Source organism: Juglans microcarpa x Juglans regia, chromosome 3D, assembly GCF_004785595.1.
Source record: "Juglans microcarpa x Juglans regia isolate MS1-56 chromosome 3D, Jm3101_v1.0, whole genome shotgun sequence".
NCBI classification, from domain to species: domain Eukaryota; kingdom Viridiplantae; phylum Streptophyta; class Magnoliopsida; order Fagales; family Juglandaceae; genus Juglans; species Juglans microcarpa x Juglans regia.
In genome coordinates this window covers 32,765,045-32,775,453 of record NC_054598.1, presented here as the reverse complement: position 1 = coordinate 32,775,453, position 10,409 = coordinate 32,765,045, and the positions used below count along the sequence as shown (strand labels likewise).

General features: G+C 31.6%; 1 protein-coding gene across 1 annotated transcript; it reads left to right on the top strand.

Moving 5' to 3' along the window:
* The first annotated feature begins 171 nt into the window (after nucleotides 1-171).
* On the top strand, nucleotides 172-7,635 carry LOC121253832 (syntaxin-22-like). The gene is made up of 7 exons (XM_041153751.1): nucleotides 172-564; nucleotides 3,090-3,186; nucleotides 3,435-3,574; nucleotides 4,655-4,729; nucleotides 5,923-6,041; nucleotides 6,182-6,282; nucleotides 7,113-7,635. The coding sequence occupies exons 1-7, from the start codon at nucleotides 383-385 to the stop codon at nucleotides 7,188-7,190; spliced, it is 792 nt and encodes a 263-aa protein (XP_041009685.1). The 5' UTR covers nucleotides 172-382; the 3' UTR covers nucleotides 7,191-7,635.
* The last annotated feature ends 2,774 nt before the right edge of the window (nucleotides 7,636-10,409 follow it).

The following is a 10,409-nucleotide window of genomic DNA, read 5'->3' as shown; positions in this document are numbered from 1 at the left end:
ATAATTCACAATTACAAATATATTTTCTCTTTTTTTCCAAAATAATTATTACGCACTCACGATCCCTCGTTTGAAATTAATATATATGGTTGATTTAGCACCTATCTTGATCCGGGCCCACAGAAGATTCTTCCAACATAAACAGAGCCAAAGTTCAAACACCTCTAAGTTCAGAACTCCAAGAGAGCAAAGAATGATTCTCCTTCATTTTAACTCGTCTCCAACTGCATATTATATAAGTCTCCAAATGCATATATTATATAATAATACTCAAAAGTCCATCCTCTCTACCAAACCAACACAACAGAAACAGCTTCCTCTAGGCGTTATCTCCTTATTCTCTTTGTGAATAAAGCATCTTCAACTTCTTGTCTGCTTCAAAATGAGCTTCAGAGATCTTGAGGTTGGCAGGCCACCACCACACCAACAGCGACAACAGCAGCACGACCCTTCTCAGGCCTTGGCTTCTGGGATTTTCCAAATCAACACCGCCGTGTCCTCCTTCTCTCGCCTTGTCAATTCCCTTGGCACTCCCAAGGATACCCTCGAACTCCGTGACCGGCTGTGAGTGTTTTTCTCATTTTCATAACCTTTTTCCTATGCTTTCTTTTATCTTGGTCTGGTATGTGTCTTATGGTTCTTTTATTGGAATAAACGATGATTCAACTTCTGGGTTTGCGTTTTCTGAATTTCAACAATTCATGCCTTCTTTTTTCTCGTATTTTAATGATTGAGAATACATTGGCGTGCTTACGATCGTGCTATAAGTCATTGTTTTCTTTCTTTTTTTCTCCCTTTATGCTTTGCTCGCTAGATTGTCTAATTTTCTGGTGTTGCTCGGAAGCAAAACAAGTTTCTACTTCTGTTTTTGGACTGTTTTTTAACTTATGTTGACTGAAATATGCATTGTTGATCAGTTAAAGCCTGCTGCTTAGAATTGAAGGTAAACTAAACAGGCATACAAAAAGTACTTGTACATTGTGCTGTAAGTCCTTATTATTGTGTTGTTTGTTCTCTTGGGACTTTAAAGGATGCCCTTGATCTACACAAAAAACTATGAATTTTTTTTATTTTTGGGTTTCAGAGAATGAGATGAGATGAGATGAGAAATGTGTGAATAGTAATAAAATGGTTTGTGGATAATAGTTGAATGGTTTGGGTTAAGATGTTTTATTGAGTTTTGGGAAATAAGAGAAAAAAAATTGAATAAAAATATTATAAAGTTAAAATGTTGTTATAATATAATTTTTTAATATTATTTTCGGTTTGGAATTTGAAAAAGTTGAATTATTTTTTGTGTTTTGTTTGAAAGTTTTGGAAAGTTGTAATGGTTAAGTAATGATTAGATGAAAAAAGTTGAATATTTGAAATTGAAAAGTGTTCATATTTAAGTGATATTTGGGAAGGAACTTATAAGAAATTTTGAGATGAGATGGTTTGTGTTCCCAAACAAGGTTGGCCTTAGTACAAGATGTTATGTTCTTAGAATACTGTACAGTGTTTAAGGACGAAAGAATTTGAGTGCTTATGTACATTCCAAAAAGAAACAGAAAGAAAATTGATACAAGTGCTAATGTGCAGTTTTCTTTGAACTATGATGATTTCACAAATTCTTTTTTTTTCTTTCATATATTTTAATTTTTCACATCTTCTCAATCACCTTGTTAATATCTTGCTGCTCAGAGCCGGATGTTAAATAGTGTAAGTTGTATTTTGTTGAAGCTATGTGGGAAAACAGCATTATAGATTCATCTCTGTTTTCCTGGTTTCTTTTTCAATATATGGGCGGATGAATTCTGATCGATTTTATTTGGTAATGATTAATAGTCTCTCTTTTTTCTTGTGGACATCCAAGTTTTGCTTTCGATGTATTTTAGTGTTTCACATCTTATTTATCACCTTGGATATCTAAATTTTGCTTTCAAATGAATCATTAATCCTAAAATCACTGTAGGACATTCTTGCCTTCATGGGCTTGATCTTTTCATCAAACTCTGATCATGGATCTGGAGATTTTCCCTAGTTACATTGTGGTTTAACTGTTCCTTTTTAGGCAATCTCAAGTTCTGTTCATTTCCCATATGAACAATTATAACTGAGTCCTTTACAGAACTGACCTGTTGTGACTTAGTGAGATGAGATGAGATGGTTTTAGATGAGTTGAATAAAATATTGTTAGAATATTATTTTTTAATATTATTATTGTTTTGGGATTTGAAAAAGCTGAATTGTTTATTATATTTTATGTGAGAATTTGGAAAAATTTTAATAATGAGTTGAAATGGTTTTTGTATCTAAACGAGCTAGTTTGTGGAAGGATCCCAGAACTAGGGCTTGAAAAAGGAACTGTTTTCTTTTTTTTTAACTCAACACCAAGGATGTGGAGTTAAAAATATAATCACACTGAAATACGCTAAACTAATTGAAAAGTAAAACATGTTATTTTACTTGTTACTTCAACTTCTAGATAATTGTATTCATTAAGCATTGATCATAAAACATAATTTTCTACCTCATAATAAATAAAATAAAATAAAAAGAAATCTTTCATAGAAAATAAAGATAGTTTCTTAGAATGGATATGAATTCAACCAGAAGCTAGATATTTTACCATATATGAAATCTCTATTTTACTGGCGAGAGTAATTTCAACCTATGTTAATTCATTAAAGAATTGCATAAAAGCTTTTAGGATACATGTTGTATCTTTCAAAAAGACTGTAATTTCCATTTTGATCCTTCTCTATCCTCATAGTCCACTAATAGCTGTTTCAATCTTTTTCCCCCTATCGGTTTGAGTGGTTGGTTGTTGTTAGATAACTTTTTTTCATTTATGGATCCAAGATAACAAGCTAGTTAAAGCATATAAATTTACCTTTTCAACTGATCACCTTTTGCATGCCGTTCTCTCTTTTACAAATTTTCACTAGATAAATAAATCATTTAAAAAACTTGTAAATTAACAATGGTTTTAGTTTTTAGCCTTTTTAAAAATCCCATTTGGTTTTTCTTCATGCAATCAAGTGGGAAGATTGCACCATCAATCTTGTTTCTCATTGGTGTATACATTGGATTCACTTAACTGGCAGACACAAGACAAGGTTACACATTGGGGTGTTGGTGAAAGATACTACAGCTAAACTTAAACAGGCGGCTAGCGAAACTGACCAGCATTTGGAAGTTAGTGTAAGTTCATATCCAGTATAATTTTTAAAATTAACACTTCATCATTGAATCTCCCTCTCTCCCTCTCTCTATTGTTCTCTTGGATCACCTTCTCATGCTCCTCCTCCTCTGCTCCTTTTCTAGTAAGTGGATCTTACAATTGTAGATTTTCTTTATTTTTTATCTATTGTTTTGTTTCTTTTGTTTCGGGGTGGGATGGAGATGGGTTTTATTTTCTTACGCCTTGAAATTTTCTCATTAAACTCCAGGCTGCCAAGAAGATCACTGATGCTAAGCTTGCAAAAGATTTCCAGTTGGTTCTTAGGGAATTTCAGAAGGTTCAAAGGCTTGCAGTTGAGAGGGAAACAACATATGCTCCGTTTGTCCCCAAAGAAGTTCTTCCATCAAGGTAATTTTATCTGGACAGCTTGATTAGTTCGACAAATTTATCTTGTAACTGTCCTTGGCCTGTCTGGTATTGTTTTCTTTTTTTTTTTTTTCCCCTGAAAAAGGATTTAGGACTATGAAAATAGTGTATTGAAACACAAATGAGTTTTGAGAAGATGGGGAGAGTTGAAAAGGATCTTAAATCTGTAGGTTTGTTTTCTGCACCTTGGTAATGTTAATATTCTGTCACTGATTTACTCTGAAATGTTCACCTTTATTTTAGAAATTCAACCACATATGGGTACAAAAGTCTCCATAATTTTGGGAACAAAAAATCAATAGTTCATATAGACATGAACAAGAGAGAGTAAATTGGGAAAGTAGTGTATTTTATCATGCATGTGAAAATATTTAACTCTTTTTTTTTATAAAACATTAAATGCTTTTAAACCTTAAGGATTTGTACTTGCAAAGGACCAACAAATGGAACAAAGAGTGTAGTGATATATACAGGCCCAAATATGAATGTTTTGTATATCCAAAGAGTTAGTATAAACTGGTTATCCTCTGTTATTTTAAGAACTGCACGTGTATTTCATAAGAATGTCAGTTTGTTCCAATCCCATAGATTTCATTAAAATTTACTGTTGTGGGCTAAAATTAGCAAAGTAATTATCCAGCCAATCACTATCAATTGCCAGATCTGGCACTGGTATAATTTGTTTTCCACCATTCTAGATCAATTTAAGTATATATTAGGAAGAGTATTTGCAATTCTGTTTGTGAGTGCTCATCTATTATGGGATGAAAAGAGTGCCAGTGATAATAGAATTCATAGGAAAACCAATTTCTTACCTGGCCATATGAGACAGGTAATATTTACCTTTGTTAGTGAAATTTGACCTCACTCGCATGCATGTGCACACCCACACACCCACAAGATGACACACATACTTATATACATACAATAGCAGTTAGCTTTGATCATATATTTGATTTGCATGCCCGAAATTTGATATATGGGATGAAGTTATAATTTAGCAGTTAGCTTTGATCAAAATATTTTACTTGCTTGCCGTAAATATGATATATCATGATGCAGTTATGATGCCCATGAGCTGGATATAAGTTCATCCCGGACTCCCGAACAACGGGCTCTTCTTCTAGAATCCAAAAGGTCTGTATCGCTTGTCATTGTATGTTCTTTATACCCCTCTACATTCATTTGGTAATTTTGTTTGCCTTGGGAGAGTTTATTTCGGTATTTTGAAGATAAGGAGCGCTCATTGGAGGAGATTAGATTGTTCTTTGTGAAAACTTTATTCCTTTGGGCGAATGCTGTAGATTTCAATGGCCTAAATTTTCATGATTTTCTTGTTTCTATTACTTCCTCCTAACTAGGTGTAAACTCTTGTATACCCCTATGTACTTGGACTATGCCTATTCTTATTAATATAATCAGTTACTTATCAAAAAAAAAAAAGGAGAGTTGATTTCAGCATGCAATGCATGGGAAACGAAAAGCTGCCTTTTGTGGGTTTTAGTCTTTTGTTAATTAGATTTCTGTTGAGGAAAAATGACTTCTTTCCCATATGCTCTTCTCCTGGTGAGGGCAAGACAATGGTCTATGCTGTACTTAAATCCTAGTTACATAAAGAAAATGGGAAATATAAAATGATTATTTTACATTAACTGTGAACATTTTCACAAGGATTATTGTTGAAGAAAAACCAATTGATGGTTTGTAGCTAGGAGATCCTTAAAACGATTAATTTTCTTGTTAATGCTCCTTGACTAATTACGTAGACATCCATTTCTAGAACACGACGTAGGACAGACATACAACCTGCATTAATTGCTTATTAGTTAATTGTTGGGATGCTATTATTGGCTGTGCCAACCTTGTTGTGCAATCCTCATAACTTCTTTCTAGACTTCGGTTCTCTAAGGTGTCATCTATGGGCCAGTGTTAGTTTAGAAAAGTTACCGGACAGTAAAAGAGGAAAATATTCATAGAGAAAGAATTAAAGGAGCACAGTCAATATCTTGTTCAAGCAGGATAGTTGGATATACTCCGTATAATAGAAAGGCCTTTACGTGTATGTTGAGAGAGAAAGATTAAAAATATTGGTACTTTATGTCCACAATAAGAATGAATTACTGAAGCCATGCTCCCCGCTCCCATCTATCTTATCATTCAACCAAAACAAATGCAGAAAAATACAGACCACACCTATCTCTAAAGGGCATTCCTTTGTTTCTGTTTTGGATGGATAAACAAAAATCCTTCAGATTATAGTGTATAGATATTCCCTTTCATACTGGAGATTAAAAATAGTGCAACTTCAGTTTCCATTATACTATGTGCAGACAAGAGGTCGTACTGGTGGATGAGATTATATTTAATGAAGCCAGTACAGAAGAAATTGAGGTAAATGAGATGTTTAAGGATCTCGCTGTCCTGGTCCATGAACAAGGTGCAATGATTGGTAAGCCCTGTGTCAATAATTATATTTACACTAATTTTGTTTTCTTTTTTTAGAGAAAAAGGTTTTCTCCATTAGTTATTTGAAAGCTCTGCATGCTCTATAATGAAAGTGCTAAACATATGTTCCTTTTATCCTCTCAGACGACGTTAGTTCTAACATTGAAAGATCCCATGCTGAAATCATACAAGCCACATCACAACTTGCAAAGGCAGCTAAGACCCAGAAATCTGGTTCATCTCTGGTAAAGTTTGATTGATGTGATTGTCTTCTTTTTTTTCCAATGTTTCTATGTTTTTCAAATATTATGGATAGAAAATGTGGATGCCAAATCATTGACTGCTAGGTTTCCGCTTTGCTGAGACCGAGATGTTTGTCACAATAAAAAGCATACTTTCTGCAATGTGTCAGCTTAAATTCAAGTGACAAAATATTCTCAATATCTGGGATAGCATTGATTCTGTAAATGTTAGTTTCGATAAACACTGTAAAAGGGAGGGTATATTTTTCCTTTCCGTTGTATTGACCGCTTCAACTCAATCATGGTCACAGAAATGCTCTTAGGTATCTAGATCTGCATACTACTTTTGAGTTTTGATCTTTTTTTCTTTTCTTTTCTTTTTCATTGTCTTGTTAAAGACTTTGTATTGGTACATACCTGTTTCCACTCAATAGTGGCTAGATCAGGCTTAGAATATTTCGTTTCATATTATATTTATATTTACCATTCTTTTGATCTTCTGTGACCTTAACCTCAGGTGGAAGACCAATCTAAGCCTTGTACTTTCATAATTAATTAAGAGATTTGAAAGTGGACTGACTGCTTATTGTCTAACAGTTATGGCAGCAAAGTTATAATTGCTCTAACCGTTGTTCTTCATAGACTTTATTGTTGCTATTTCTTGAAATTGTAATATAGCTATTTCGTGAGATTAGTTATCTTTGCTTCTGAACTATACAATTTTTTGTTCAGACAATATTGAGGCAAGTTATGTACACTGGTTGTAGTAGTGTGATATTAATTTCAAAGTACCTTTTTGTCCCTCCCTTTTGATGCTTAAGTTTTGTATGCAGACGTGTTTGCTCTTGCTGATATTTGGCGCCGTTCTGCTCATCGTTATAGTAGTCATCGTTGCCTGGACAATAAATTAATCGTCTCAGATTGAGTTTGATTTTGAGATATGATCTCCTTGTAATGTCCTTGATGGTGTTCGCTAGCAAGCGCCTACTGCCTAACTTGTGCTGCTCTTGTCAACTCTAATCACACACAGCTTATAAAAGGTGCGTATAATTTCCATAATGTAAAGTAGACCAATAATCATTCAGTCCAATGGTTTGGAGCTGACATCCTCTTTTCGAGGTTTTTTCTCGCAAATGATGTAAAATTGTCAAGGATTTCATTACACGGTCAACAAAATCTGGAACTTCTACATCTCCTGCTCATTTGTCTGTAAGTTAGTGTTTTCACATGTTCATTGTTGTACCAAGACTCCTAGAGTACTTAAATGTCTTCTGTTTCAAACTTTGGTGCAACTTAGTACACAAGATTTATGTATGTAAATAATATTTCTTGATCAATATATTGAATGATGTTTGTCAAACTGCATCTTATGGGTAGAATTCATTGTTAGAGAGTGAGAACCTCCAACGGTGGTGGCGTAGAACAGAGTCTTGTAGAGCTCTGTTTGACATGCATCTTTCTATTTACAGATAAATGAGAGGCGGGTACACAAAAGCTAAAGACTTTATAGGTGTACAAAATCATCAAGTTGAGATGATGATATATCTTCCGATTCCCCAGTTTTGGCTGTGTTTAGTCTTTGTTATAGAGGGCTGATGACTATGGCTGAAAAGTAAGGGATGCTCTTGCATGAGACTAGAGAGAGTCCTAGATTGAGAAAGGAGTCATGGAGAGGTACAAGCTGGAAATAATGACGAATCTTAACATCTTTTTTTTTAGAGGTGGCACGACCTGTAAAATATATGTAAAATGGTATAGATGTATCATTATATTTCTTTTGTTTTTATCTTTTCAGGTATATAAAACATAAAATTTTAAAAAAAATATATATATATATATATATATATTAATTTTTCTCGTGACATTCAATATAATCTTAGAAAATAACCTATTTAGGGTAGGATTTTAGTGCATTGAGGTCCTCTTCAATTCTCAACCTAAAGAAAGTGGGAAAACAGAAGAAAGGCAAAGGATCTACCGTCATCCCTCCATGTGACAGGGCATATCCGAAGTTCAAATTTTTCCATCCAGTTATTCTCATTTTTTCTTTAAAATATTTTATTTCAGTGCCAAATAAAAAAAAAAAAAAAAAAATAGACGGAAGCATCTGCATATTTTATTTCAAATGGTAAATAGTTCAATAATGTACACAAACTTAAGGCACAAAGATGATGTGTACATTTGACTTTATCACTCCGACTACCCTGAACAATCTTATCCTCGAGAGATATGATTGAATGATGCAATCACGAGATAATAATAATAATAATAATAATAATAATAATAATAATAATAATAATAATAATAATAATAATGAAATATTAATGTATTACAAATAATCTCAATTGTGAATTTTTGTTTATTGAATTTCTGTGAAAGAAATTAATAATTTAGGATTTTTTTCATATTTTTTCTTAGATTTAAAAATAATAGTGTTTTTCACATAGAATATTATTTAAAAAAATAACAATTATCTTCATATTATTTTTCATAGTAATTTATAAAAATAAATCATAGTTATTGGACTAATAATATTTTCATTTTACAAAATGGAATTATTATCTTGAGGTTCCAATTTATGCCTCAATTTATAATTGGTCTTTTTAAGTTATCATTTTTACTATTTTATTTTTTGTGGTAACGCATTTCATATTTATCTATTTGTAATGCATTTTTAAAATTATTATTAAGATAATTAATAACACTTTTTATCATTTAAAAAATTATTTTGGTAAGACCATGCTTTTATTTTCTAAGAACAGAATAATAATATTATATTTAATTTTATAAATGAGAATATTGTCTATAAATTTAAATAATAAAATTGTATTACTATAGGATATCATTTCAAAAAAATAATAATTATCTTCATATCATTTCTCATGATAGTGAATCATATTGAATAACACTTTTAAAGTAATATTAATTTCATTTGAAAAAAAAAACATTATGATTTTGTAAATTTCAAATTAATACTCTATTTTTACCTTTTATCATTCCAAATATCCATGTAGTTTTCTGAAACAATTAAAAAATATTATTTTATTTTATTTTCATCTATAGGAACATTATTATTATTATTATTATTATTATTATTATTATTATTTGTTGGAATTGTGGCTTGATTTCCTGTTGAAAGTGTCATTCGAGAGACTTGGCTCGACCCTGGTTCAATTGTGGTTCGAGCGAACTTCAGACAGATAGTCTACTTGACAGTCTGCTTGAGCTAACTTCAGGCAGATTATTCGCTCAACTTCCGCTCAACAGTCTGCTCGAGCGAATGTTCTTGCGCTGTTTTATGTTTGGATTCAAAGATGAGTTGAGATGGTTTATAAATTGTAAAATAAAATATTATTAGAATATTATTTTTTACTATTATTACTGTTTTGAGTTTTGAAAAAATTGAATTATTTATTATATTTTATGTGGAAATTTGAAAAAATTATAATGATGAGTTAAAGTGAGTTTCCAATTCAAACCGGCGCTAAACATATTTTTGTAGAAAGAAAATGGGTGAGTGGCGGCCAAAAAGAGTGAGAACTCCTTTCATGATATTTTGAGAGCTCATTGGGTGTATTAAGGCTTTTGGGATTGATGGGTGATTTATGATTTCTCTATTGTACTCAATCTTTGTGATAGTGAATTCTTTGAGATCGATTCCGCCGCAGAGGCTATTGTTCAAGTCGAAATACTAAATCTTGGTATTCTTTGTGAGATTGTCAATTTTTTGTTATTTGCTTTCGCTAATCTATTTCAAAGTTGTCTCTAGATTTTCTTTTAATCCCAACTTCGTCATCATCATCATTATTATTATTATTATTATTATTATTATTATTATTATTATTATTATTATTATTATTATTATTATTATTATTATGTACGTGTCTAATTTGTCTTATAGTAGGTAGAGTAATGCATATCCTTTTATGATTCAATATAATGAGTTAACTTTAAACATTAATTGATTTGTTATGTATTCAATAATTTTACATTTTCAGTTTCCTTCATTTTTTTTCAAATATAATTATAATCGTTTCTAAAATTTGTTACATAGATTTATGATTATATTTTATATATTTATCATATTTGTTATTCTAATTGACATGCATCTTAAAATTCATATTTATCAT